Source organism: Kogia breviceps, chromosome 18 (assembly GCF_026419965.1).
Source record: "Kogia breviceps isolate mKogBre1 chromosome 18, mKogBre1 haplotype 1, whole genome shotgun sequence".
NCBI classification, from domain to species: Eukaryota; Metazoa; Chordata; class Mammalia; order Artiodactyla; family Physeteridae; genus Kogia; species Kogia breviceps.
In genome coordinates this window covers 11334502-11362416 of record NC_081327.1, presented here as the reverse complement: position 1 = coordinate 11362416, position 27915 = coordinate 11334502, and the positions used below count along the sequence as shown (strand labels likewise).

At 58.8% G+C, this 27915-nt stretch overlaps 1 protein-coding gene across 4 annotated transcripts; it reads left to right on the top strand.

Moving 5' to 3' along the window:
* The first annotated feature begins 303 nt into the window (after window positions 1–303).
* On the top strand, window positions 304–27214 carry LTBP4 (latent transforming growth factor beta binding protein 4). Of its 4 annotated transcripts, XM_059045540.2 has the most exons (33): window positions 304–507; window positions 2341–2399; window positions 2536–2674; window positions 3161–3270; window positions 7907–8098; window positions 8256–8503; window positions 8580–8682; window positions 9047–9121; window positions 9211–9333; window positions 9871–10035; window positions 10878–11027; window positions 11126–11257; window positions 12104–12235; window positions 12322–12447; window positions 13199–13324; window positions 13821–14063; window positions 14530–14655; window positions 14744–14863; window positions 15731–15859; window positions 16081–16206; window positions 16498–16620; window positions 16838–16969; window positions 17983–18114; window positions 18194–18319; window positions 19936–20082; window positions 21383–21646; window positions 21937–22008; window positions 22275–22403; window positions 22611–22757; window positions 23719–23871; window positions 24809–25189; window positions 25583–25735; window positions 26811–27214. In XM_059045540.2, exons 1-33 carry the CDS (start codon window positions 353–355, stop codon window positions 26963–26965), a joined length of 4893 nt encoding a protein of 1630 aa, XP_058901523.1. In that variant the 5' UTR covers window positions 304–352; the 3' UTR covers window positions 26966–27214. The 4 variants fall into 4 exon arrangements, with proteins under 4 accessions (XP_058901523.1, XP_066874705.1, XP_058901524.1 ...); XM_067018604.1 differs by lacking the exon at window positions 18194–18319 and having other exon boundaries at window positions 317–507; XM_059045541.2 differs by lacking the exons at window positions 304–507; window positions 2341–2399; window positions 2536–2674; window positions 3161–3270 and adding an exon at window positions 4439–4722.
* Window positions 27215–27915: the final 701 nt, after the last annotated feature.

Genomic DNA, 27915 nt, shown 5'->3' with positions numbered 1-27915 from the left:
TGCCCACCGCCTGCGCATTGACTGGGAAGAGTCCCAGCAACTCCACACTTGAGGCCTCTCCTTTATGACGGGGTTCACTGATCCAGTACCCCCGACAGCACTGAAAATTCCTGGTCCCCGAGCCCCATGCCAGGCACCTGTCTATTTAACCCCTCCCCTCTCGCCTCCTGATTGGTCGCGCGGGCAGCGCCCCCTGGCGGAACCGGGCTCTGATTGGAGGGAAGTTCTCAGCCTGAGGCTGGGACTGTGGAGAAAATGAGTCTGCCTCGGGCGGGGGCGGGAGGCGGGGCCGCGCCAAGACTGACCCGCTGGACAGACTGGTCGCCTGGAGCGCGACTCCACGCCGGACACGATGCGGCTGCCTGGCCCCAGCGGCCGCCGCCCCCTCCTGCTGGTGCTGCTGCTGCCTCTCCTTGCAGCCGCCGCCGCCGCCGCCGCCGCCCCCGCCACCGGCCCCAGCCCCAGCCAGGCCGTCGAGCTTGCGGCGATCCCGGGCCGCCCGGCCGGGTAAGCCCCGCTACGGCCCCCTCGTCCTTGTGCCGCCTCTACACAATAAGTCTGGAGGTCTAGGAAGACCAGGACTTTCGGATTTAGGGGAATATGAACCCACTGCTTCGTGATAAGGATGAAGAACTAGATAGAGCTCTTGAATTTATTAGGGCCTTCTATTTTGTAGGAGTTAGAATCCGAGGTGTACTGAGATTTTGAGGGGAGGGATTCCCCTCCCGTGTGGTAGAGACGGATATGGCTCCAGGGAATTCTAGAGTTTATTTGGAGAAGGGTCCCAGTTTATATGGGGATGGGGCTTTGAGTTCTCCTAAGCTGATTGATAGGTGGGACCGAGCTAGGATGGGGTCCCCAAAACTAACTGGGTGCTTAAGGAGGAAGAGTATGGGAGGTTATCAGGGCACTTTAAGGGGGAGTTGACATGTCCTGGTTTTCTGGGGGGCGGGGAGGCCTGAACTAAGTAAGAGACCTTTTCCTAATGAGTGAGGAAGACATGGAGTTTGGGGTTGATGGTGGAGGGGCTTGTGGAAATTTGTGCGGAGATGGGGGGGCCCTCAGATTTCATGAGGGTTGGGGGGGTGCTTTAGTTTCCTAGAATTAGCGGATTCCAGGCTTGAATGAGAGACCAGTGATTTCGCGGCAAGAAATCCAGAATTTCCTATAGATTTAGGGGGTTATAGCCACTCTTCCTGTCTACGGTGACGAGATCGAAGGAAACAGTCTGCCCAGTACCCCCCCACCCCCCACCCCCACCCCCACCCCCGCCCTGCGGCCCAGCGCTCCGTTACAAAGGCCCCGGGCTCAGCTCCCGCCTCCATCTCTGCGAATGCGTTTAGTAACCCGAGCCGCGCAGGGGGCGGGGCTGGGAAGGGGTTAACCCGGAGAAAAGGCGGGAGGGATGACTGCAGGATCGGGGGTCCGGAAGGCTCCCACCCGGGCGGCCTCGTCCCCTACTGGGCCCCACCCATCTAAAAAGAGTCCATACGCCCGACTTCCCCTTCGCAGCATCCCCCCGCTGCCCCTCTCTCCCGGCCGGCGCGCGCGGCCTCGTCCCTCGTCCCCCGTAGCCTGGGGATAATGGATTTGTCTGGGGGGCCCTTTGGTTGCGACGCACTTGCGCCCAAGCTGAGGGCTCCGCCAGCCAGAATCTGAGACCCTCCCGGCGCGGAGATTCCTCCAAGAACGACTCCTTCCTCCTGGTCAGGCGGGAAACTGAGACCCATAGACCAGGAGACTCTGGCTCCAGGACACACAACGTGGAAGGGCAGGAAGGGGCTAGAACTCAGGCCTCGGGATTCCCAGTACTGGGCTGTGGCTCCTGTATCCCCCTCCACCTCAGCACCCTGCTGGACCCGTAGTCAAAGGAGGACCTCCCTCCCCAGCTGTTGAGGCCTGTGGAGTGGCGCCATCTGCCGGCCAACCGCGGGATGACGGCTGAGTCCAGGACAGGGAAGTGCGGGGAGGGCGGGGTTCTAGATTCCCAGATCGGGCTTGGAAGTGCGCTTAGAAATCCTCTTTAAGTCTTTTTTTAAAAAAAATCATTTAAAAAAGACTTTTAAATGTCTTTTCCAATAATACCTTACCTCAAACACTTGAGAAGAAAAATAAATGTGAGGTTGCTGTGACCTTTAATCCCTGGAGAGCCTAAACCAGTTTGCCTCCTATTGTACAGATGGGGAAACTGAGGCATCGAGCACAGTGCCTCAGATTGGTCACACATCAATCTCGAGCACGCTCAAACCTTATCTTGGCTTTCCCTCCCCTATCCCTCACTGCCTTCCTTTGGGGAGTTCTACAGCGCTAGGGACCTGAGTGACTTCCATCCCTCTATAGTGTTGCTGCTTGTCGCTGCTGCCCAGGCCGATCGCCCAGGAGGAGACGCTGCTTCAGAGGTGGGTTCTTGTAGGCGAGGTATAGGCAGGAGGGGAAAGGTGGTAGGAGCAGAGGAGCTGGGGGCTCCCTTCCTCACCCCTCATCCCAGCTGCAGAGTCGCCTCCTTTTCCACTTAGTCCCTGGCTGTCTCTGAAGCCTCCTGCAGGGTCCAGAGCTGCCGGCCCGAAAAGTGTGCAGGCCCTCAGTGGTGCCTGACTCCGGTGCCCCCAGAGCTGTCAAGCCCCAGCCCCAGCGTGAGGAAGAAACAGGTGTCCCTTAACTGGCAGCCACTGACGTGAGTGTGCAACCCTCCCCTACTAGATGCTCCGAACTCTGCCACCATTTCTGGCACATCTTTCTCTCTGCTCCCTGGGTCTCCTCTCCCTTGCTCTCTCTTTCTATCAGCTTGTGTCTCTGTTTCTTTTTCTCCTTTTCTCGCCAATCGCTGTCTCTGGGTCTTTCAGTTTCTATCTCTCTGTCTCTGTCTTCACGTTCCTCTCTCTCTATTTGTTCTTTCCGTCTGTCTCTTTCTCTCATAGTTACCTGTCTCTGCCTCTCTCTCTTCTCTCTCTCCCTTCCTCATCTCTGTTTCTCCCACTGACTTTGTTTCTTCCAAGCCTCCAACGAACGCTCAAGGCCTGGTCCCCATAAAGAGATGAGGGGGGTCGCAGAGCCTCCACTGGGAGACCTCCTGGTATGGGAGGTCTCTTCCAGTCGCGGGGAGTGGGGGGTGGTCAGCCGAACCGCGGTGACAGCTCCTTCTTTGCCCCCTCCCACCCAGGCTGCAGGAAGCCCGAGCTCTTCTGAGGCGACGGCGGCCCCGCGGACCGGGGGCCCGGGCATTGCTGAGAAGGAGGCCCCCACAGCGCGCCCCTGCCGGCCAGTCCCGGGGTAAGAACATCCGCCCTTCCTCCGCTGGGGGGCGGGGGGTTCCGGGCCAGATAAAGCCGTCTGGTTCCCACGGTCCAGCCGCCGCCTAGCCGCCCCCCGTTGTAGCTCAGCACCCCTCCCCAGGACGCAGCCCCCTCTAGGGACCCCGGCGTCCGGCAACGAGAGGTGAGTCCAGGACAGGACCAGACGCTGGCCAGAGGCGCTGACCCGCGGGGGTGGGGCCGGGAAGCCAAGCGTCCGGGCTCCCCACTGCCGGGGCGAAGAGGGGGGCGCTGTCCCGGCAGAGAAAGCGGCCAAACTAGCCCAGACAACAAAAGCGATTGTGCGGGTTGGCGCCTGCCTGGTTACCGAATGCCCAAAACTGCGGTGCGGCTAGGGGCCAAAGGCCTCCCACTACTTTCCCGACCGTCCTCCTGCCTTCCTCCCGCTCCGGCTCTCGGCCCGGGGCTAGCACACCCCCAAGTCTCAACCACCCTCAAAAGTCCCCCTCCTGCTGTGGCCTTCAGCCCAGATGTGTCCCCTCCTCCCTAAAGTCTTCCAGATGTGGGCCTCCGGCCAGATGTGAAGACCCCCGCCCACAGTCTCAATCCACCGTTTCCCCTAATCCATTCTGACTTCTACCAGGTGTGAGGGTCCTGGTTAGATGTGACTGCGTCCTCAAAGGTGCCCCTCCAGCGTTCTGTCCACCATCCAAACCCCCAATTCCTCCATGTGCCCAGGTGCACCGACCCTTCTCCTCTCCCCCAGATGTGCCACCTGGCTGCCCAGATGTGCCATGACAGCCGCCTACCCAGATGAAGCTCCTTTCTCTGTGACTAAGGCAGAGACAGCCTTTAGCCTCCTCCCCAAATGCGGCCCCCACTACTCTTTCCTCTTTATGGATTCAGCCCGGTCTGGGGGGGGAACGGGCCCGCCCCCACCTGTTCCCTTCCTCGCCGCTCCCCTGCGGGCCCCATTCACTTGTTGGTGCGAGGCGGGGGCAGAGGGGGCGCCCCCCTCCCCCCTGCGAGTCTAGCGCCCAGCCTGCGCGCCTCTGGCTGCGCGCCCGGCCCCACGCGCCCCCGCGCGGCCGCCGGGGAGGGAGTGGTGGGGAGGGGGGGCCTGAGCGGGGGCGCGGCCGCCCTCCCCCGCGGGCGGGCGGGCGCGGCCGGGCCCCTCGGGCGGGCTGGGGCGGCGGCGCGGCGGAGCGCGGCGCTGCAGCCATGGCGGGCGGCGCGCGGCTGCTCTGGGTGTCGCTATTGGTGCTGCTCGCGCTGCTCCGGCCGCAGCCCGGGCTGGGTCGGCCCCTAGAGCGCCTCCGAGTGCGCTTCACCCCGGCCGTGTGCGGCCTGAGCTGCGTCCATGGGCCCACCGGCCCCCGCTGCACCCCGACCTGCGCGCCCCGCAACGCCACCAGCGTGGACAGCGGCGCGCCCGGCGGGGCGGCCCCGGGGGGCCCCGGCTTCCGCGCCTGTGAGTGCGGGGTGGTGGTCCCGAGGGAGGGCTTCCCCGGGTGGAGGAGGATTCCCGGGGATGGGGGAGAGAGTCCCTAGGGCGCGGGAGCCCAGATTCCTTACGCAGTAGTGCTGGGGAATCCCTGGCTTATTTAAGGAAGAGAGCCTCAAATTCCTAGCTTTTGGGGTTGGGTCCTGAGGGTCTTGATTTCGCAAGCAATGAGGGTTCTCAGGGACCTGTGATGTCCCATATGAGGGGATTGGGGGCTGACTTTTGTGCCTTTCAGTCAAAGTGGGGAATACCAGAATTGAGGGGCTTGGGGTCTTGGGCGAAAGGGGTCCGAATTCTGTGACTGTGAGTAAGGGGGTCCCCAGAATCCAAGAGAGAAATCCAGGGCCATGGGGGGTTTTCCACTTTCTGCTTCTTTGGGTGGGACGGATTAGGAAAGTCTAGGATGGGAGTGCCTGTGAGGAGGGCAATTATGGTGTGGAAAGTTGATCCTGAGAGCTGAGAGGGAAAGAGCTCGTAGAAGGAGGCTCTCTGCAGGACCCTGAGTTGCAAGGGTCGCACGTGGAAGAGCAATCCAGGCAGGAGGCCTAGGGGAAAAGGCGCCCCCTGGGGGCAGAGGGGACCGGAGGAGTGCGTGCACCAGGCTCCCCTAGAGATGGAGAGCCCCTGGTGGTGGGGGGTGGGGGTGGGCCACCTGTTGGCCCCAGGGTATGGTGGTGGGTGGGCTCTCAGGGTCTGGGCCTACCTGCCCCCAGCCCCGGAGGCCCTCTGGAGTGGGGAGTGGGGGCCCCTGGCGCCGGAGAACTCGCCCAGCCTGGCCCCCAGCCAACCCAGGCCTGGCCGGCGTGAGCTCATCTCCCGCCTGAGCCCCCGCCCGCTGCCACTCCCTCTCTCCTCCCCTTCCTCCCTCCTTCCCTCACTCCCTCCCGGCCCAGCCTCAACGGGCCTGTGCCAGGAGCCTTGCTCAGGCGGGTGCCAAGCCCCTGGGGGCACAAGGAGGGGTCTGTGAAGAGGGCTGACCTCGGGAGGACCTCGATGTCCTCAGCCCCTCATCCCTCCGAGGGTGTGGGACCTGGAGTTGCCTGTGCCCATCTAGAAGCCCGCCCTGGTGTGGAGGCCCTCAGGGTGCTGGGCGGGGGGGCCTATATTCAGGACGAGAGAAGACAGATAAGTGTCTTTGGAGGTTAGGAAATGCCCCCAGACTTAGCTGGATTACCACCCGCAACCCCCCCAACAGAGACCCTTCCTATTTTGGAATCTTGATTCCTAGTTAAGCCTCTCCTAGGGCTGCCACTTCATTAAGGACCCCTATTAGAGCACCCTGGAGTCCTGGCCTGACTCCTCTAACTAGGGGAGCCCAGAGTCTCTGCCCTCATGCCCTAAGCGCTTCTGCACCGCTATCAACAGACTCCGGAGACCAGCCCCTCCAGTGAAATTCCCTCACATTCTTCTGATGTAATCTCCCCAGACTGTGCCCCTCACCGGAGAACTCTAGTTTTGTCCCTCAGCTATTCTGCCCCACATCCAGGGGAAACCCCGGATTACAGACCCTATACAGTGATAACTGCTCCCTAGTCGAATTCTCTCCCCACAAAAGGCTGCTATTTTCTTCTATTTCCAAGTGATCCCCAATTCCTGTCTATCCAAGTCCTTCCCTTCCAGCTGACTCCCTTCCCAGGAACTTCTGATCCATCTATCTTCAGAGAAACCTAGAGTTGATCTTGATCAGTGATCCTCCCAAGAGGACTACAGATACTGTGTTCCCCCCAAGCAGCCATTAATCAGAAAGACTTGGGTACCTAATCCCTTAGCTGAGAGGAGAGGGGGGGGAATCCCACAGTATCTTACAGTTTTCCCAGACAATTGAGGCTCTCTTGGGCTGGGGACTCCCAAGAATCCCACTTCTCCGTCTAAACCTTGTTCTCAGCACCCTCAAATTGGTCATTCCCTAGAAGACACCAGAGTCCTGTTTTTAGGTAACTCTCCCCAAAAGGACTTAAGAGATTCCTTCTGTTGAAGGGTGCCTCCGTTTCCTCGGCTCCCTTTCTGTTCCAGAAACCTCCAGTGGTCTTTGAACCCCAGAGTGCTGCCTTCTAACTGATCTCCTCCCAGGAGTGCAGTCTCTTTACCCTTATAAATTGAGGGGGCTCCCTCTATGCTTTCCTCTCTGCAGTGTGTGGCTCAGAATCCCAGACACGCCTTCCTGGACGGCCCCGGCCGCCTGCCTCCTTCCTGCCCTCCGCACAGCTGTCTCCAGCTGTTCTCGGCAGCCCCAGGGGAGAAAGGGAGGGGGTGCCCTCTCAGGATACGTCCGGCCTTCTTTGGCTCAGCGGGCCCGGGGCTCCCCAAGGGTTCGGAATGGAGAGCCGCCGCCCTGCCCCCGCCGCACCCCTCTTTGTTTACCCCGCCGCACAGCTGGTAGTGCCCCGCCCAGAGGTGGCCTGAGGCCCAGCGAGGGCGCGCCTAGGGGAGAGCAGGCGTGTTCCCGCTGGCCCCGCCCCGGGGCTACTGGAGGCGGGAAGTCAGAGCTAGAACTGGAGAGCCGGAGCCAAGGGGTGGTGGGAGGAGACAAAGTGCGGGGGGCGGGGGCTGGCTAGGGGAGGTGGGGTGAGAGGAGCGTGAGCGAGTGAGCCAGGGCAAATTAACTTGAGGAAAGGAAGGTGGGTGGGGCTAAAGGCAGCAGGTTAGACGCCTTGATGGGCGGGGTTTACAATCCCTCAGGTAGAAGAAGGTGATGTGGGCAGGGTGCGTAGAAGGGGAGGGGGGAAAACCGCACAGCGCTGGGTCTGAGGGGCTGAACAGTAAAAGATGGGCGGCGCTAAATGCGAAGGCAAGAGCTAGAGTGGGCGGAGCTGAGCCTAAGGGCGGGTACGCCGTGGACTCGGCCAGAAAGTGGGACTCGAGAGGGAGGGCGGGGTGAAATGAAAGTGAAGAAGGAGCTGGAGGGCATGGCGAGTGGACCCAGTGGGCGGAGCTATACCATCAAGGTCTGTACGACTGGACCCAGCCAATGCAAGTGGCCAGGGTTAGGGGGGAGATGGCCCAAGACAGGTCATGGCGGAACGACTTCGAACTGTGTGATACCTTTGAGGGTATAGTTACAACGTTAAGGACTGAGATCATTTGAGTGCGCTCGTCCCAGGGGGGCTGCAAGGAGGGTTGCCGGCCCTGAGTGTCCTCGCTCTCCCCCTAGTCCTGTGTCCCTTGATCTGTCACAACGGAGGTGTGTGCGTGAAGCCTGACCGCTGCCTCTGTCCCCCGGACTTCGCTGGCAAGTTCTGCCAGTTGCACTCATCGGGCGCCCGACCCCCGGCCCCGGCCATGCCAGGCTTCACCCGCTCTGTGTACACCATGCCACTGGCCAACCACCGTGACGATGAGCATGGTGAGGAAAGTGCGGCCGGAGTCCCCTCCGCCCCCTCTGTCCACCACCTTGCCGTTCCTCTGACTCCCATCTTTCCTACCTTCTCTTAAGAACCCTTCTCCAGCGCGCCCTTTCCCCCATTCCTACTCCCACTTTGCCCCCGCGTGCCTCTCTCCAGGCGTGGCGTCTATGGTGAGCGTCCACGTGGAGCACCCGCAGGAGGCGTCGGTGGTGGTGCACCAGGTGGAGCGTGTGTCCGGCCCTTGGGAGGAGGCGGACGCCGAGGCAGTGGCGCGGGCGGAGGCGGCGGCTCGGGCGGAGGCGGCAGCTCCCTACACGGTGCTGGCACAGAGCGCGCCGCGCGAGGACGGCTACTCGGACGCCTCGGGCTTCGGTTACTGCTTTCGGGAGCTGCGCGGAGGCGAAGTGAGAGGAGGCCGGTGGGGAGGGGCCCGGAGCGTGCTACCGCGCGGGGGCGCGCTCACCCTACACTTCCCCACAGTGTGCGTCCCCGCTGCCCGGGCTCCGGACGCAGGAGGTCTGCTGCAGAGGGGCCGGCTTGGCCTGGGGCGTTCACGACTGTCAGTCGTGCTCGGAGCTCCTGGGTAAGCCCCAGGATGTCCCCGAGGTGCTCGGAGCTGGGAAGGAGTGAGAACCCCGCTGCTTCTTGTACTCTGCCCGTAGATATACGCTTACACAAATTCTAGCCACGCCTACCCGTTGTGGGGATTATTTCCAGTCTAGACCTATCCATACCGTCGGGGACCACCCACCCCACTTTCTGACTTTGGCTACCCTGTTCTCACTCGGCCTTTGTGCCATAGGCCTACTCATGCAGATCGCCAGCCTAAGGCTGACCTTGCACTCAAACCACACTCAACACCTTTTAGTTCCTCCCACCCCATTTTCGTCCCCGCCCACTCCATCTCGCTCCGCGCGCCCCGGCCCAACCCTCTCCTCTCTCTACAGGTAACTCCGACCAAGTGGGCGTCCCAGATGGACCGTGTCCAACTGGCTTTGAAAGGGTTAATGGGTCCTGCGAAGGTGAGCTGGGGCAGGCGTGGGAGGAGCTTGGGACGGGGCTGGCAGGGAGCTTGCCCCTGACGCCACTGGAACCACCTTCTCCCTCGCAGATGTGGATGAGTGCGAGACTGGAGGGCGCTGCCAGCACGGGGAGTGTGCGAACACGCATGGCGGATACACCTGCGTGTGTCCCGACGGCTTTCTACTTGACTCGTCCCGCAGCAGCTGCATCTGTGAGTCACTGGGGCCTGAAGCTGGTCCCATGTCCACCCTACCCTCATGCCAGAACATCCCTGGGTCTAATTCCCTTAGATCACACTCCCCCCAGATGCTCCCAGACCCCAGGTTCCCCACTCACTCTTAGATCCCCCTCAGAACGTCTCATCTCAGACTCTCATTCATCCTCAGACTCCCTGAACCTTCTTCAGCTCCTCTAAGAACCCCTCAAACCTTTTGGAGCAGGATCCCCAGACTTTCATCAGCTCCTCTCAAGCCCCCAAATTTCCTCCTCTCTCTCTCGACCACCAGACCTTCTTCAGATCCTGAGATCCTTCCCAGATTCTCTCACTCACCCCTCAGACTCTCCTCAAGCCCCAAACCATTTTCAGACCTCCCAGACCCCTCAGCTCTTCCTCAGACTCTCTCAGAGCTTTCCCAAATGCCCCTCACACCCACCGAACCCTCCCTGGGACCATTCCCCTACCTCCCAGATCCCCTAGTCCCACTACACTCCCAACCCCGCCCTGAAGAATTTCCTCCCGCACCCTCAGCCCAACACGTGATCTCAGAGGCCAAGGGGCCCTGCTTCCGCGTGCTCCGCGACGGCGGCTGCTCGCTGCCCATTCTACGCAACATCACCAAACAGATCTGCTGCTGCAGCCGCGTAGGCAAAGCCTGGGGCCGGGGTTGCCAGCTCTGCCCACCCTTTGGCTCAGGTGAGCGCCTCCTGCCCGCCTTTCTCTAGACTTGACACAAACAGCCCCCATTCTAGGCTCCACCCCCAGCACCTCCAAAGGGGTTGGGCCCTAGCCTTGGCCACGCACCTGGCATCTGAGACAGCCTATCTTCAGACCGGACTCCACCCTGGCTTGCACATGACCTTGAAGTTAGGCTGTGTCTGCTGGAGCGTCACCCCCAGCCTCGACCTCCCCTAGCCCTTGAGATAGGCTGCCTCCCCAACCTTGTCCCCAGGCTCTGGCCACCTCCGCATCTTCTGAGACACTGCCTTCAACCACCTAGGTTCCGTCTTGGGCCTCGCCCCAGACACACCCCTCCCGGAGACACTTCCCGGGCAATCTTGCTTCTTCATAAAACGAGACCCCACAATGGACCTGACTGTTTCCTGGCCTTCAACCCCATCCCTGTAGACACCAAACCAGACCCTGCCCTCAACTCCGGTTCCTGCCATCATCCCAAAGAGGGAAAAACATCCTTGGTCCCAACTTTAGCCTCTGAGATGTCCCATTCTTTGGCCACTGGGGCCTGAAGCTGGTCCCATGTCCACACTACCCTCAAGCCAGAACATCCCTGGGTCTAATTCCCTTAGACTACACTCCCCCCAGATGCTCCCAGACCCCAGGTCCCCCCAGTCACTCTTAGACCCCATTTCAGCATCCAACCCAAACCCCTAACACACTCCCAGGCTAAGCCCTACCCACGGTCAAGGCCAGACCCTAGCTTCCCACCCATTTTCTCTCTCCTTCACCCCCCGTCCTTCTCATTCCCCCCTACTCTCTTGCCCTCTCTCTGACCATCTTCTTCCCTTTCCTGTGTCCAGAGGGTTTTCGGGAGATCTGCCCAGCTGGCCCTGGCTACCATTACTCAGCCTCTGACCTCCGCTACAACACCAGACCTCTGGGCCAGGAACCACCCCGAGTGTCCCTCAGCCAGCCCCGTGCCCCATCCTCCACCTCTCGGCCACGCACAGGTGAGCTGGTTTCTGGGGGAGGGAGTGTTGTCTCCAAGGGGAGATGAGTGGGGACACCCAAACCCAGGTCTCCACTGTTGATAGCCCTTCTTTACCAGGCTTTCTGCCCACTCATCGCCCAGAACCCCGGCCTGAGCCACGGCTAGAACCCCGGCCAGAGCCCCGTCCGGGCCCTGAGCTTCCCCTGCCCAGCATCCCTGCCTGGACTGGTCCGGAGATCCCTGAATCAGGTGCGGTGGAGGGAATCAGCGGCATTGATGGGGGTGTTACAGGCAGGAGTTCCGGTTGGAGGGGGGGGGGGGCTCCAAAGTGACGATTCTGCAATAGAACAAATAAGGATGTGACAGCCAGAGGAGTTAAGGAATGGGTGGGAAAAGATAAAGGTTTGAAGGGTGGGGTGGTGGTTACATCAGGAGCTGTAGTCAGGCAAGCCTGGGTGCAAATTCTCTGTCAATTGGGAAGGTCAATTTAACCTCCCCGAGGCTCAGTTTCTTCATCTATAAAATGCGGATCATTGTGAGGATTCAGCAAGCTGCCTCTGAAGTATCTGGCACATAGTAAGTGCTCAGTTAACGTGAGACAAATAATTATTTTTCACGGAGGACACTAAGAACATATCTCAGGCAGAAGACTGGGGAGCAAAATATTAAAAAATGGGGGCTTCCCTGGTGGCGCTGTGGTTGAGAGTCCGCCTGCCGATGCAGGGGACGCTGGTTCGTGCCCCGGGCTGGGAGGATCCCACATGCCGCGGAGCGGCTGGGCCCGTGAGCCATGGCCGCTGGGCCGTCCGGAGCCTGTGCTCCGCAACGGGAGAGGCCACAGCAGTGAGAGGCCCGCGTAACGCAAAAAAAAAAAATTAAAAAATGAAGACTTTGGAGTGGCATTATGGGAGGATTCAGGCAGAAGATCTGATGAGAATGTCCCATGATAAAGGAGAGCGACATCAGAGGGGGAAGACTGGGCTTGAGGGGGGACATCCAGGAGGATGTTTTAGGTAGAGGATCTGAGGGAATTGTACTGGGATGAAAGGGACAGAATCATAGATGGGGGAACCCTGGCTCACTGGACCCCCGCAGGTCCCTCTGCAGGCGAGTGTCAACGTAATCCCCAGGTCTGCGGCCCGGGACGCTGCATTCCCCGGCCCAGTGGCTACACCTGCGCGTGCGACTCCGGTTTCCGGCTCAGCCCGCAGGGCATGCGCTGCATTGGTGAGCCAGGCCGAGGGGGAGGACGGAGGCGGGGCGGGCGGCTCTACCCTGTCACCTCCTGACCAGACCCCCCTCCGTACCCTCAGACGTGGACGAATGTCGCCGCATTCCCACGCCCTGTGCTCCCGGGCGCTGCGAAAACACGCCAGGCAGCTTCCGTTGCGTGTGCGGGCCGGGCTTCCGAGCTGGCCCGCGGGGTATGGAGTGTCTGGGTGAGAAATCCAAGCCCCACCCCAGCTGGGGTCTCGCTCCAGCTCTCCCTCTGGAGCAGTTCCCGCCCTCGCACTCTTCCCCACGTCTCTTCAGCCCAACTACTGCCTTGGCCTGGCCCCTGGCCCCTGGCCCCATCTCCAGACCAGCTCCCGCTCTCACTTCGGCCGCACCACTGCCTCTTTACGGCCCAGCCGGCCCTTCCCGTCGGGGCCGGTCCCTGCCGTACTACTGGCCAACCCCTCTCCTTGACTGGGTCCCGGCTCCGCCCCTCCTTTGGCCCCGCCCCTTCAATATTCCAGACTAGCTCCTGCCTGTCCAAGGCCCCTCCCCTGTCCCACAACTGCTGCAACCTATCTACTCACCGTGACTCCTGATTTCCACCCTGCCACACCAGTGCCCCGTCCCCAAACCACCCCTTCCCTCGCTCCTGCCTTCCCTTTGTTCGGTCCCCAAAGCTGTTCTTCCCGCCCTTGCCCTCCCCAAATTGCCCCCCTCACGGTCCCCCTCTCTGCCTCTGCCCAAGCTGGGTCCCCAACTCTTGTCCTGTCCTCCCCGCTGAAGCTCCGCCTCAGCCTTAAACCGAGCCCCTCCGAGCCCCTCTACCGCCCCTGGATCCTGCCTCGGCCTGGCACTGGCCGAAGCTTGACTCCGCCCCTGCCGTCCGCGCCTCCCCGCCTTCCCAGGCCTTCTCGGGGAGGCGAGGAGGCGGAGTGTCTGCCCCAGTCCCAGCCACGCGGTTTGTGCCCGCAGACGTGGACGAGTGCCACCGCGTGCCGCCACCCTGTGACCGTGGGCGCTGCGAGAACACGCCAGGCAGCTTCCTGTGCGTGTGCCCCGCTGGGTACCAGGCTGCGCCCCACGGAGCCAGCTGCCAGGGTGAGGGATTGGGCATGTAGGGGGAAGGGTAGAGCGGCAGCGGTGAGGGATGGAGATACCGAGCGATGAGGCAGAGGGAGGCTGATTGATGGGAGAAAGAGGCCGGGTTCTGAGAACCAGACGTGCAGCCTGTTGGGGATGGAGAGGCCAAGTGCTGGAAAACAGAGAGGCTGAGTCATGGGGGATGGAGAGGTCATTAATGGGGGAAGGGGTAGAGTTATGGAGGACAGAGTTTAAGGAGGCCCACTGAGTTCTAGGAAGCAGACAAGCAGCTTAATAGGGACTGAGGAAGTAGAGGGATGGAGGATAGAGTTAAGAATTATGACGGATAAGGTGGCGGAGTGATGGAAGGTGGAGAGCAGAATCACGGGGACAGGGTGGTAGAATGATGGAGGGTGGGAGGTCAGAGCGATGGAGGTCAGGGAGGTAGAAGAGAGCATGGGGGGCGCGGAAGGGGCATAAAGGAGGCATGACCTGGGTCCCTTGCTCTGAGCAGATGTGGACGAATGCATCCAGAGCCCAGGCCTGTGTGGCCGAGGGGTCTGCGAGAACCTGCCTGGCTCTTTCCGCTGTGTGTGCCCGGCTGGCTTCCGGGGCTCAGCATGTGAAGAGGATGTGGACGAGTGTGCCCAGGAGCCACCACCCTGTGGGCCAGGCCGTTGTGACAACACAGCAGGCTCCTTTCACTGTGCCTGCCCTGCTGGCTTCCACTCCCGTGGGCCGGGGGCCCCCTGCCAAGGTGAGGGTGCTGAGTCCAAAGCCACTTCACCTGCATCTGCTGTAGGGACTGGAGACGGGCTTGGGAGACAGAGGCAGAGTGATGAGGCTCAGTGAAGGAGGACAGAGGCCTGGGGGTATCGAGGGGGTGGGGAGGGTCTGGCTCTCGCATCTTCTCCCCTTTCTCCAAATATGAGGGTGCTCTCCATTCCTCCTTGTTGTTTGGATGATACTCTTGTGCTTGTGGGATCCCTGAGGAAGGGACAGCTGTGAGTCAGGGAAGGCAACATGCAGGAGGTGGTGCCTTAGCCGCACCCTGGCAGCTGGAGAGACCATTAATGGGGAAACGAAAGGGTCTGTCCTTCTGGGAGGAGGGAGCAGCCTGAACAAAGTCCAGGACGCTTCCTCCAGAGTAGAACGTTGGGGTGGGTGGTGATAGCGATGGGTCCAGGCGCCTTCCTCAGCCCCGCGGGTCTCCTCTGCCCCAGATGTGGATGAGTGTTCCCGTAGCCCCCCGCCCTGCACCTATGGCCGGTGTGAGAACACAGAAGGCAGCTTCCAGTGCGTCTGCCCCACGGGCTTCCAACCCAGTGCTGCCGGCTCTGAGTGCGAGGGTGAGGCCGGGGAGGGAGGGAGGAGTGTGGATGGGTGAGGGGGGCGTTGGGCCGCTCCTCCAAAGCCACCCTCTCCTCTGCTCCCCAGATGTGGATGAGTGTCAGAACCACCTGGCATGTCCTGGGCAGGAGTGTGTGAACTCACCGGGCTCCTTCCAGTGCAGGGCCTGTCCTGCTGGTCACCACCTGCACCATGGCCGATGTACTGGTGAGATCAGGCCCTGGGTGTGACCTTGGACCTGCATCATGCCTCCTGACCCAGATCATGACCCCTGACCTGGCCTACAACCTTCTAACCTGGATCTCAATCCCCTTACCTGGACCACAACCCCCAGAGCCTGACTGCCATTCTTGACCTAGACTATGAACCCCTGATCAGACTGCAGTTCCTGATTTGGAACCACGACCCTTGGCCCTGAGTGTGACTTCTGACTCTGTGACCAATGAACCCTCAACTTGACTGTGACGTTTGACCTTAACCATGAACCCTGCTGATAACCCCTGACCCCAACCCTGATAGCAGTTGTGACCCCCCTGATGCTGCCTGTCCTCTGACCCTGTATGTGACCTGTGACCCCCTAAACTTGACTGTGACATTTGACCTAAACATAACTACTGACCACAGCCCTGACTACAAGCCGTGACTCTGTGTGATGCTTGATCCTGCCTCTTTCACGGCCCCTGCTCCTTCTCAGAGTACCTTCCCTGGGGGGCCTGATTTTGTTCACGATCCTGGACCCTGACCCCTGACTAGAGACTCTGGCCCCTGACTCACCAGAATGCCATCTAATTATCCTGGCTTATAATACCTGACCCCTTACCCTAATTAATGTCTGACCCCTGTCCCAGTCCAGAGTCCCTTCACCTGACCCCAGGATCCTGGCACAGGGAGTTCTCAGAAACCCAGACTCAAGGACCCCCAACCCCAGTCTCCCCTACCCACTTCTGCCATGGAGCCTTCACCTCATATCCAACCCAAGACACTTCCCATCACCTTCTTCAGACCCCTCTCCCCCAAGGGGATCCATCAGTGTGCTCCTAGACAGAACCCCTTCTGAAATCCCCATTCCCACAGATGTGGACGAATGCCGTTCGGGCGCCTCCTGCGGCCCCCACGGCCACTGCACTAACACTGAAGGCTCCTTCCGCTGCACCTGCGCGCCAGGCTACCGAGCACCACCTGCTCGGCCCGGGCCCTGCGCAGGTGGGCTGGGCGGGGAAATGGCTGGACAGACTGGGAGTGGGACTTGGCTTCCTGGGTAAAGCCTGGTGGGGAGGTGGGAGCTGGACTAAGGGACTGCAGGTGGAATTTAGAAACCGGCCATCGGGGTGTGGCTTGGGGGACAGGGTTGCTCCTTTGTGGGCGGGGCTTGGGTCTCGGGAGCGGGTCTGGTAACCCCGCAGCCCTATCTCTGGGTACCCTAGACGTGAACGAGTGCCTGGAGGGCGACTTTTGCTTCCCCAACGGCGAGTGCCTCAACACCGACGGCTCCTTTGCCTGTACTTGTGCTCCCGGTTACCGGCCCGGACCTCGCGGAGCCTCTTGCCTCGGTCCGTACCCAGGCTGGGCCTGGATCGGGAAAGGGTGGGGAAAGGGAGGGGCGGAGTTGGGAGACGAAAGGGGAAAGGGCGGAGTCTGGATAAATTGGGCAGTGAATGGAAAGGATGGAGCCAAACCGGTCGGAGAGGTGGGGCTTGCAGGAAAGGGAGGAGCCTAAGGCAGGTGGGGAAGGCGTTAAGGTCTTGGAGCTGGAGGGGCGGGGAAAGGGCGGTGGAGGGGCGCGGCTTGGAATGTTAAGCAAAGAAGGAGATCCGCCTGCGGTTTCCGACACTGTCCCGCAGACGTGGACGAATGTAGCGAGGAGGACCTCTGCCAGAGCGGCATCTGTACCAACACCGACGGCTCTTTCGAGTGCGTCTGTCCTCCAGGACACCGCGCTGGCCCAGACCTCGCCTCCTGCCTCGGTGAGAGGCCTCGCCTCTGCCTGGTCCCTCTCCCCTCTGCCTCCTGGTCTCGCCCATTTGTCTCCCCCTCTGCCTCTCCTCTGCTGCTTTCTCCCTTCCCCTTTCCTGCGACTCTCGCCTCCCTCTTCTGACTCTCCTCTCCCCTCCTTGACTCCCCCACCTTTTTTCCTCTCCCTCCCTGCCTCTCCCATCTGACTGCCCTGCCTCCCCCCCTCAGACGTGGACGAATGTCGGGAGCGGGGCCCGGCCTTGTGCGGGGCGCAGCGTTGTGAGAATTCCCCCGGCTCCTACCGCTGTGTCCGCGACTGCGACCCTGGCTACCACGCAGGCCCTGAGGGCACCTGTGACGGTGAGAACACTGCCCCACCCCCACGAAGAGTCGCAGAAGCCGGCTCCAGGCCTCACGGACTTGCCGGGCGGGGGAGGGGAGGGAAAGAGCTCCCAACCAATGTACTTAACTCTCTCCTAATCGTGGTGGAAACAAGCCACCAGCGTGTCTTTATATTTTTTTGTAGAGGGGAGGCAGGAGGATAGGGGAAGACACTCCTGTCAGGAAACAGGCCAAGCCTCGCTTCCAGATTTGGGGGCGGGGGGATGGGGTGTGGGTCAGCATTTTGTGGAACAGATGAAATGACTGCGGACTGCCTTGGGCTCTTGGGTTGCCAGACCCCCGATTCGTGGAAACCTAGTTTCATGGGACCTCATTCACTAATTCCACAAGAATTCATTAAGCACCTACTGTGTGCGCCACTGGCAGTAGAACAGGCAGCGAGTAAAACAGAAGGGGGAGAGACAGACAATAAATACGTAAATATGAACTTGATTCATTCAGCAAACAATTTGGGGGCACCTACTGTGTATCAGGCACTGTCCTACACCCTGGGGATACAATGAGGAGCCAGACAGGCACAAATCCCTGCCGACGTGGAGTTTGCATTCTAGGGAGGTGACAGTTGGCTTACCAATACCTACGTGGATATAAGAAGTTTAAGAAGGAAAGTAAAGCAGGATAAATGGACAGAGATGACAGGGCAGTAGGGGTGGGGGTGCTAGGAGGGCTTGACCTAGACCCTTGAGTGAAGCAAGGGAGGGAGCCATGCAGATAGCTGAGGGAAGAGTGTTCCTGACAGAGGGAACAGCAAGTGCAAAGGCCCTGAGGTGGGACCATGTTTAGGCTATTTGAGAAATGGTAAGGAGGCTTTAAGAGGTATCAATGCTTGTTGATTTTTAGAAGCTCAGACTGCTAGAATACCAGATTCAGAGACTTCTCAGTCATGGGAACTAGAAGCAGCACCAGGAACCTATGAATCCAGGCCTGTGACTCCCCTCTCCTTCCCCCATCCCCTTCCCACTCTTTTGCAGACGTGGATGAGTGCCAGGAATATGGCCCAGGGATTTGTGGAGCCCAGCGCTGTGAGAATACCCCTGGCTCCTACCGCTGCACACCGGCCTGTGACCCTGGCTACCAGCCCACGCCAGGGGGCGGATGCCAGGGTGGGTGTCCCTGGGGCAATGGGTGAGATGTGGAGGGGATAGAAGGTCCAGCAATGGCCTGACTGTCTGGTGGTTGCAGATGTGGACGAATGCCGGAACCGGTCCTTCTGCGGGGCCCATGCCATGTGCCAGAACCTGCCTGGCTCCTTCCAGTGCCTCTGTGACCAGGGCTACGAGGGGGCGCGGGACGGGCGTCACTGCGTGGGTACGGGGCTCCGGGGGGGTGGGTGGGGCCAGAGGGTGGGGAAGAGGTTGTCAGGCCCTGCTTCTCTCCATAGATCTGAATGCATGTAAACTTTAGGGGTATGAAATTTAGACCTTGGAATATAAGATCATCTTCATGTCACTCAGGAACCCCTATTTATCCAGATTTTACTTGGGGCGTGCTTTAAAAATGCATGCATAGGGCTTCCCTGGTGGCGCAGTGGTTGAGGGTCCGCCTGCCGATGCAGGGGACATGGGTTCGTGCCCCGGTCCGGGAGGATCCCACATGCCGCCGAGCGGCTGGGCCCGTGAGCCATGGCCGCTGAGCCTGCGCGTCCGGAGCCTGTGCTCCGCAATGGGAGAGGCCACAACAGGGAGAGGCCCGCGTACCGCAAAAAAAAAAAAAAAAAAAAAAAAAAAAAATGCATGCATAAAGTAGTAAAAGTGTACTAGTTTTTTTTTTTTTTTTTTTGGCCGCACTGCCTGGCATGCGGCATCTTAGTTCCCGACCAGGAACCAAACCCGCAACCCCTGTTGTGGAAGCGCAGAGTCTTAACTGCTGGACTGCCGGGAAAGTTCCAAAACTGCACTAATCTTAAGTGTACATAAACATCCTTTATTTTTTTCCCAACATTTTAGGAGGAATTTTTTTTTTTTTTTTTTTTTTTTTGCCATGCCCTGCGGCTTGTGGGATCTTATTTCCCGACCAGGGATTGAACCTGGGCCATGGCAGTGAAAGCGCCGTGGAAATCCCACAGACCGCCAGGGAAATCCCAAGGAAATTTTCTAAACATACAGAAAGTTAAAAGGCCTGTAGAATGAACATCAGCATACCCGTGATCTATATTCTATCATTATCATTTGGTTATGCTTGTTTCCTCACACATCTTTCCATTAATCCACAAAATTTTTTGGATAGAATTTTTAAATTAAATTGCAGGCTTCCATATACTTCCCCCTAAATTCTCCTGTGCATAATGCATGTCATTAACCAGAGTTCAATTTGTGTTTACAGATATTTTTATTTGAGGTTCCATTTACATACAGTGCAATGCATGAGTCTTAATTATACATTCACTTAGTTTTGACAAATGCAAACACAACAGGCTTCATTTGTTTAAAGGGCATTAAACTGAAGTCCTGGGAAATATTTGAACTTCAGGCATATGTGGATCCAGGAATTGTAACAAGGCTAGCTGTCTCCCAGCTCTGCTATCCTCTAATGCATTTATTTTCAGGCAGATTCTCTTTTCACAATGACAAAAGTGGCCCTAGCACCTCTGGTTGACATCCTTAGCTTGACATCCCTGGCTACAGAGGGAGGCACTTTCTCCATATTTCCAGAATGAGGCCCAGGACTGGCTTTGATTGGCCCAGCTTGGTCACTGCCTGTCTCTGAATCAGAGAAATGCAGCAATCTGCTTGGCCTGCTCAAAACATAGGTTGGAGGAGCAGAGAGCTCCCAAGGGAAATTCAGGGTTTGTCACCAAAAGATAAGCAGATGATGGGATCTGGGCCATTAAAATACTCATACTCAAAGCCCAGAGTTTTAGACTTATGGAATTCCAGAAGTTTACAACCATTGACTCCCTCTTCCCTGTTGTCTCCTGTTCACAGATGTGAATGAATGTGAAACGCTACAGGGTGTGTGTGGAGCTGCCCTGTGTGAGAATGTGGAAGGCTCCTTCCTCTGTGTCTGCCCCAACAGCCCTGAGGAGTTTGACCCCATGACTGGGCGCTGTGTTCCCCCTCGGACGTCTGCTGGTGAGACTGAGATCAATGTCTACTTAACTGACGGCTGCCGGCCCCGCAGAAAAATAATGGGATCTAACCATTCCTGACGTGGACAGCTGCCATCAGTTAGATGCTGTTATTTTAAACAACAAAAACCTTCAGAACAGAACACATGAGTTAACCTGGGTGTGGGACTCAGTGTCAGGAGAAGTAGATCCTGGTTCTGACTTTACCAGATTCCTTCATTCAACAGATGTTCACTGAGTTTAGGCCCTTTTCTGGGCCCTGAGGATACAGTAGTGACCAGGAGAGACCACCCTGTCTTCAAGGGGCTCACAATCCAGTGGGGGCAGATAGCAATATAACCTGATGGTAACAAGCCAGAGGAATCAGGACTGGGATGGACGAGGCACAGGCCAGAGCAAACAAGCCTATGATGGGAAAGGCTAGGGCGTGGTGGGAATCCAGAGGAGGTGCCTCCCCGGCCTTGAAGGAGAGTTAGGGAGGGCTTCCTGTAGGAGGGGACGTCTGAACTGAGAGTAGTAGGATGAGTAGAAATAAGCTAAGCCAAGTGGATGAGGGAGGGCATTCTGGGCAGAGGATACAGCAAGGGCAAAGGCCTGGCAAGGCAAGAGAGGACCTGACATGTTTGAGGGACTGAAAGAAGTCCAGGGTGACATGCTCTACAGAGCAAGGGAAGGAGTGGGGAGAAGTGAGGCTGCAGAAGGAGTCAGACGCCAGACCACACTGACTTATTGCCGTGGTCAGGAGGTTGAACTTTTCTTGAGGGCACTCTGGCACCATGGAAAGGTTTTGAGCGGGAGAGGGGTATGATCAGATTTTGGAACTTCCTCTGGCTGCCATGTGAAGGTGGATTGGAGCGGGGCTGGGACCTGAGCAGAGAGGACAGGGCTGGACCAAGGCAAGGGCCATGGGAGGGGAGGAGAGGGCAGGTGGGAGAGGGGCTCAGAGGCCAAAGTGGACAGGCTGTGGGGCTGCCTGGGTCAGGGAGAGGTGTCCAGGCCTAGGTCTAGATTTGGGTATGAAGATTCTGAGACCAGATTGGGACACGTTGGATGTGAGGTCCCAGGGAGGCCTCCAGGGGGCCAGGGAAATCCCCTCTTCTACCTGAACTGCAGCTTGGATGACGGGCCGGACGCTTGGGAGCGTGAGATGGGGAGACGAGAGGTACAGAAATTAGAGGAGGTGAGAATGGGAGGGAGATGATGACAGAGGCTGAGAGGTGTGGAGTCGGTTCTGCCACGTGGGGGCCTCAGTTTCCCCATCCATAACATAGGGGCTGGAGGCTCAGCCCACACTGTCTCCTCAGGCACGTTCCCGGGCCCCCAGCCCCACGTACCCGCCAGCCCCAGTCTGCCAGCCAGGCTCCCACCACCCCCGTCCCGCCGGCCCAGCCCACCTAGGCAGGGCCCTGTGGGCAGCGGGCGCCGGGAGTGCTACTTTGACACGGCAGCTCCGGATGCATGTGACAACATCCTGGCTCGGAACGTGACGTGGCAGGAGTGCTGCTGCACTGTGGGTGAGGGCTGGGGCAGCGGCTGCCGCATCCAGCAGTGCCCAAGCACCGAGACAGGTGGGCATGGGCCGCTGGGTGGACACAGGGCCGAGGGTTTGGGTAGCAATAAGTGGATGTGGGACTGGGACAAAGGGACACATTTGGACAAGGGACTGAGGTGCTGGTATTGCACGGGCAAGAGTGAGCTGCCAGCCAGGTGGGCGCGAGTCTGAGAGGTGGATACAAACAGGCACAGGGGCTGAAGCCTTGGGCAGTGAAGGGTGGGCGCTGAGGCAAGTGGGCACAGGCAGGCCCAAGGCAGGGGCTGGGGCACGGGTGTCTGGGCTCAGCCTTGTCTCTGTGTGCAGCTGAGTACCAGTCATTGTGTCCCCACGGCCGGGGCTACCTGGCGCCCAGCGGAGACCCGAGCCTCCGGAGAGGTAAGGCCCGCCCACCCTCAGCCCCAAGGCCCAGCTCTGTCTCACCCTGTCTCTGTTTTCTTTATCTCTGTCTCTCCCCCTCCCACCCGCATCTTCTGTATCTCTCCCTCTGGGTCTCTCTTGCCATCTCTGTCTTTCTCTTCCCCGATCACGCCCCGCAGCTACACCCCCCCCCATCCAGCCCACCCCACAACCTGGCCTGCCTCCCCCCAATCCCCCCCGTCTCTCTTGATGGGGGGGTGTGCCTCTGACCATCCTTCCCGCAGACGTGGACGAGTGCCAGCTCTTCCGAGACCAGGTGTGCAAGAGCGGCGTGTGTGTGAACACGGCCCCAGGCTACTCATGTTATTGCAGCAATGGCTACTACTATCATGCCCAGCGCCTGGAGTGCATCGGTAGGAACCCCGCCTCCACCGGCACTCACACCCCCGCCTGGGACTCTCCCCAACCCTTGGCCACTCCAGCTCCTCTCTGGAATGTGGCCACCACCAGCAGGAAGTCCTTCCTGGAGTCTAGACTCCATCTATCCCACCGTCAATGCATCGGGGAAGTGGGAAAGGGGAGAGGGCTGCTTCTTGATCACTTCCTCCATGCCTCCCTAGATAACGACGAGTGCGCGGACGAGGAGCCAGCCTGTGAGGGCGGCCGCTGCGTCAATACCATAGGCTCTTATCACTGCACGTGCGAGCCCCCACTTCTGCTGGACGGCTCGGGGCGCCGCTGTGTCTCCAACGAGAGCCAGAGCCTCGGTAACCCCTCCCCCCGCCCCGCCGGTTAGCCCCGCCCCGGTCTCTCCCACGCAGTCCAGCCCCTCATTACCCCCACTCAGCCTCCCGCCCCGCACCCGGGCCACGCCCCTTCACGCCCCATTTAGCTTCCGGTCCCGGTGTTTGACTCTCGGAACAAGAGGCCAGTGGGCCTGGTTAAAGGCGAAGGTCGTAGAGGAGCCTCCCTGCCACTTAACTGGCCCTGTGTACACGTGCACGTTCCTTATCGCCTCTTGGATCCCAACTTCCTTTCTGCACACTGGATGGATTGGCAATAGCCCCTACTTTATAGGGTGGCTCTGAGGAATTTTATTTTTAAGAACAGAATGGGACCTGTTCTTACTAAGTGCTAAAAGTGTGCTTTCTATTATTTCCCTGTGGGTCTCTGTCTCTTTGCACCCCTCTGTGGGTTTCTGTCTTTAGGCCTTTCTGTGAATTTCTGACACTCTCTGCCTCTGTCTTTGCTTTTAGGTCTGTTTCTCTCTGCATCTTTGCTTTCCTGTGTTTCTTCGAGTCTCTGACTCTTTCGATGTGTTTGTGTTTATTTCTTTGAGTCCTCTCTCTCTTTTTGCCCACTGACCCAAAGCCTCTTCTCCTCCCAATTCCTTTTCCTACAACGTCCTCCCACATCCTGAGACTTTATTCAACAATGTTCAGAGAGGAAAAGCAACTGCCCTGGGGTCACAGAGCCCTGCAGCAGCCAGTCTTGGATAGAATCCTCCTCTCAGACCCTATCACCCTCCTATATGATAGCCTTGTGCCAGACCAAGCCCCGTACTCATCTGGAGCTACCTCAGAGGACTTCTGGGAGTCAGATCACAGCTGCTGAGAAGGATTTGGTGACAGGCGGAGGATGGCTGGGCTGCTCCAGTAGGGAGGAGATTGAGCATTTGGGAGGACTCGAGTGTCTTCCTACCTTGATGCATGCTGTCTCTACCCTCAGACGACAATCTGGGAGTGTGCTGGCAGGAAGTGGGGGCTGACCTCGTGTGCAGTCGCCCTCGGCTGGATCGCCAGGCCACCTACACAGAGTGCTGCTGCCTTTATGGCGAAGCCTGGGGCATGGACTGTGCCCTCTGCCCAGCACAGGACTCAGGTACTGCCACCTGCCTGGGCCACACTCCGAGACTCTGCCCCTCAGGCTCCAAATCCAGGTCCTCAGACTCCTAGTCTTAGACCCCAAGGTCTCCCAAAACTTGGTCCCTCAGACCCCTATGTCCCAGTGCATTCCTAAATCTTAGACCCCAAGTCATAACCCAAAGACCTCCAAGCCTCAACCACAGAAACCCCAAGGCCTGACTCAGCAGGTCTCATAGATGCAGTCCCAAAAGGTCCTAAGGTCTGATCTCTCAGACCTTCAACTCCTGGTCTCTAGAAGTCCAAGACAGCCCATGAAACCCCTCCCCCAAATCCTGGACCTTTAGACCTCCAATACCAGTTGCTCAGATCCTGCCATCCTGGCCCACAGACTCTGGTCATAGCTCTCAAACCTCCAAGTCCCAGTGGCTTGGATACCCACATCCAGGTGCCTAAGAAGCCAACACACAGCTCCACAGATCTCCATGCCTTGGCTCTAAAAAGCCCTGAGTCTCCCAGTTCTCAGCCCTTGGGAAACCAGTGCCAGTCCTAGGCCCTTGCTCCTCTGACTTCCAGGTCCCCTGGTTCAGATCCCCTTCCATGCATCCTGACCCACCAGGCCCCTGGTACTTCCCAGTCCTGGTCCCTAAAACACCTCCATCCCATTTTTGTAGGCTCCTAGCCCCAGATCTTCTGGGCCCCCAAATTCCAGAACTTGGACCCTGATTTCTAGCTGCAGTCCTCAGTACTCCTTTTCCCAGTGCCTTGGAAATCCTGGCTCCAGAACCCCTGATCCCAAGCCTGCAATCCCAGTCTCCTCCTTTGAAGCCCCTCTAATGCCTCAGCCCGCGGCCCTCCCCACCTTCTCCTTCGGGCTTCTACTCCCCGAGGGGGGACGTGAATGATGGGTGCCGAGGAAGCCAGGGCTGATTCTTAGGCCTGGCTCCTCTTCGCAGATGACTTTGAGGCCCTGTGCAATGTGCTGCGCCCCCCCGCATATGGACCCCCGCGGCCAGGTGGCTTTGGACTCCCCTACGAGTATGGCCCAGACCTAGGTTCACCTTACCAGGGCCTTCCGTACGGGCCTGAGTTGTACCTGCCACCCGTCCTACCCTATGACCCCTACCCACCGCCACCTGGGCCCTTCGCGCGCCGGGAGGCCCCCTACGGGACGCCACCCTTCGACATGCCGGACTTTGAGGACGATGGTGGCCCCTACGGTGAATCCGAGGCTCCTGCTCCACCCGGCCCGGGCTCCCGCTGGCGCTATCGGTCCCGCGACACCCGTGGCTCCGTCCCAGAGCCTGAGGAGTCGCCTGAAGGTGGAAGCTATGCTGGTGAGTACTGCGGCCGGAGTGATGGGGAAAGATGAGAAGCCAGGTGTGCAGAGAGATGGAGATGGGGAAGGGAGGAAAGGAGGGGGAGGAGGAGAGACAGAGACAGAAGCCAAGAGAAGCCGCGGGAGAGACAGGCTCAGAGAGATGGGAAAACGGAGATATTGTCGGAGAGAGCGACAGAGAGCAGGGATGAAGAGGAACAGAAACATCCCTGTAGCCCTACCTAGAAAGCGATGAGGACAGAGGAAAGCTAGAGAGAGCAGAGCGACGTAAACATCCTGGCCTCACAGCGCCCCCCAGTGTCCTGGAGCGGGATGGGCAGTTTTAGAAGGGGACCCACCGAAACTGGGGCGCGGCCCCACCCGAACCCCGGAGTCCCCGCACTCTCCGCAGGCGCCCAGGCTGGGCCCTACGAAGGGCTGGAGGCGGAGGAGTGCGGCATCCTGGACGGCTGCGCCCACGGCCGATGTGTGCGTGTCCCCGAGGGCTTCACCTGCGACTGCTTCGACGGCTACCGCCTGGACATGACCCGCATGGCCTGCATCGGTGAGGCGTGGGCCGGGGCCAGCATGGAGGTGGGGTACAAGAGAGGGTGGAAGCCTTTACTAGGGGTGGGTAATCAGGGACGTCAAGGAGACCGGCCAGCCCCGGTGGGGAGCAGAAAGTAATTTTCGCTCAGGGATGGGGCTTGCCTGAAGGACGGGTCAGGCTGGGAGGAAAGTGGAGCTTAACCACAGCACTGTGGCTGAGCTTGAAGCAGGATGGAAGGATAGGATCCTGCAGGCGTGATTTCTAAGAACTCCCAGGGCTACCTTGGGCAGTTTGCTTGACCTCTTTGAAGAGCTTTCAGTCTTCCCATCGAATAGGAATTATGTCTGCCTAGTTTAGACAGTAGTAAAGCAGAGTGTTTACAGTCAGGGACTCTGGGGGAGTTGGACAGACCTCAGGCTCAGTCCCAGCAGCTTGCTGTGTGATCCCGAACAGGTCACTGTCCCTTGCTCAGTTCTTCTTACCTGAAAAATGAGTATAGTCGTAGAACCCATTTCACAGAGTCGTGAACATCGATTTACAATGACAGTGAGGCCTATGTGTAAAGCTCAGAGAAGAGAACTGAGTTCCTCAAAGTCTCACAGCCAAGAAATAGCAGGGGGCTGGGCACTCAGGGTCTTTGTGAGCTGGCCTGCGAACCCCCTGGGCAGAGTGTGGGCTTTTTGTGTGACATGGGGTAAGGGGCTTCCCCATGCTAGGCCTCAGTTTGCACATTACCTACCTCACAGGGTTATTGGGAGGATAAAGTTAATCCATGTAATATACTTAAAACAATGTCTGGCACAGAGTAAGCACTTATTGTTGTTGATGTCACCATTAGTATTGTCTTTCTAACAAAAACATAGTGTCCTAGGGGCTACCACGCTCATCTCACAGAACACAAAGCTGAGGCACAGAGAGGTTAAGTTACCTGCCCAGGCTCACACAGCCAACAGGTGGTAGTGGCTGGATTCCACTCCAACAGGAGGCTCAGCATCCACACCCCTCTGCACCAGGAGCCTCAGGGGCCAGGGACGTGGGCTCCTGGGTCCCCAGCTCTGAACAGCGCTCCTGGTATCACCCCCATCCCCAGACATCAACGAGTGTGACGAGGCCGAGGCGGCCGCCCAGCTCTGCATCAACGCGCGCTGCGTCAACACGGATGGCTCGTTCCGCTGCATCTGCCGCCCAGGATTCGCACCCTCGCACGAGCCGCACCACTGCACGCCCGCCAGGCCCCGGGCCTGAGCCCCAGCGTCCCTGGACCGCCCACTCCGCGCCTGCGCACTCGGGGTCCCTGCTGCACACACCCTCCCTCCGGCTTTCGCGCATGCGCACAGGGATGCCAGGCCCGGAGGAGAGGACGGTCGGTGGGACCGACGGGGAGGAGGAGTACCCTTACTACAGACGCCGCGGGCCCGGGCTTAGCCCATGGTCCCCTTCATATTCCCGCTCCTTTTTATAAAAATGTTCAATTAAAAAACACCTATTTTGTAACCTCTGTCTCTGTCTGCCTAATGTTTCTCAAACTTTGGCTCTAGAGTTTGTTCTTTGAGCTACTAAATTACATCCTCTCGCCGTCCCTCCCTCTTCATTCCCGTGCCTCTGTCACTTGGTCTATCTCTTGTCTATTTCTGCTTGTTTTCTCTGCCTAATTCTCCGTGTCTTTGTCTTTTGGTCTCTGTTGCTATGTCTTTCTCTTTCCCTATCTCCCTGTTTCATTCTCTCTCTGATCTCGAGAGAGGTCTTACCTCTGGATTTTTAATACTCCTGACCCTCTCAGTAGATCCTGTCTGTAGCCCCCACTTCCCCGTGTGTGAGGCCCCAGGAAGGGGTGGGATGGGGTAGCCTCAGCCCTTGCTCAGGGAACACCAGATTTCCTCTGTTTCCCGAATAAGTTTATTTATTTATTACTGTTAATTAATTAATTAATTTGGTTGCACAGGGTCTTAGTTGAGGCAGGCGGGCTCCTTAATTGCAGCTCGCTGGCTCCTTAGTTGTGGCATGCAAACTCTTAGCTGCAGTATGCATGTGGGATCTAGTTCCCTGACTAGGGATCGAACCTGGGCCCCCTGCATTGGAAGCTCAGAGTCTTAACCACTGGGCCACCAGGGAATTCCCCCCAAAGAAGTTTAGAGCTTTTCTGGTACAAGTGGGCCATGGGGAGGAGGTGGGAGCAGGAGTCACTGGAGGGGTGC

Coding starts and splice junctions, on each gene's coding strand:
- LTBP4 (XM_059045540.2), top strand. CDS start 353: ATGCGGCTGCCTGGCCCCAGCGGCCGCCGCCCCCTCCTGCTGGTGCTG. Junction 9,334..9,870: donor GTCCCGCAGCAGCTGCATCT/GTGAGTCACTGG, acceptor CCGCACCCTCAG/CCCAACACGTGATCTCAGAG. Junction 16,970..17,982: donor CCCTGAGGGCACCTGTGACG/GTGAGAACACTG, acceptor ACTCTTTTGCAG/ACGTGGATGAGTGCCAGGAA.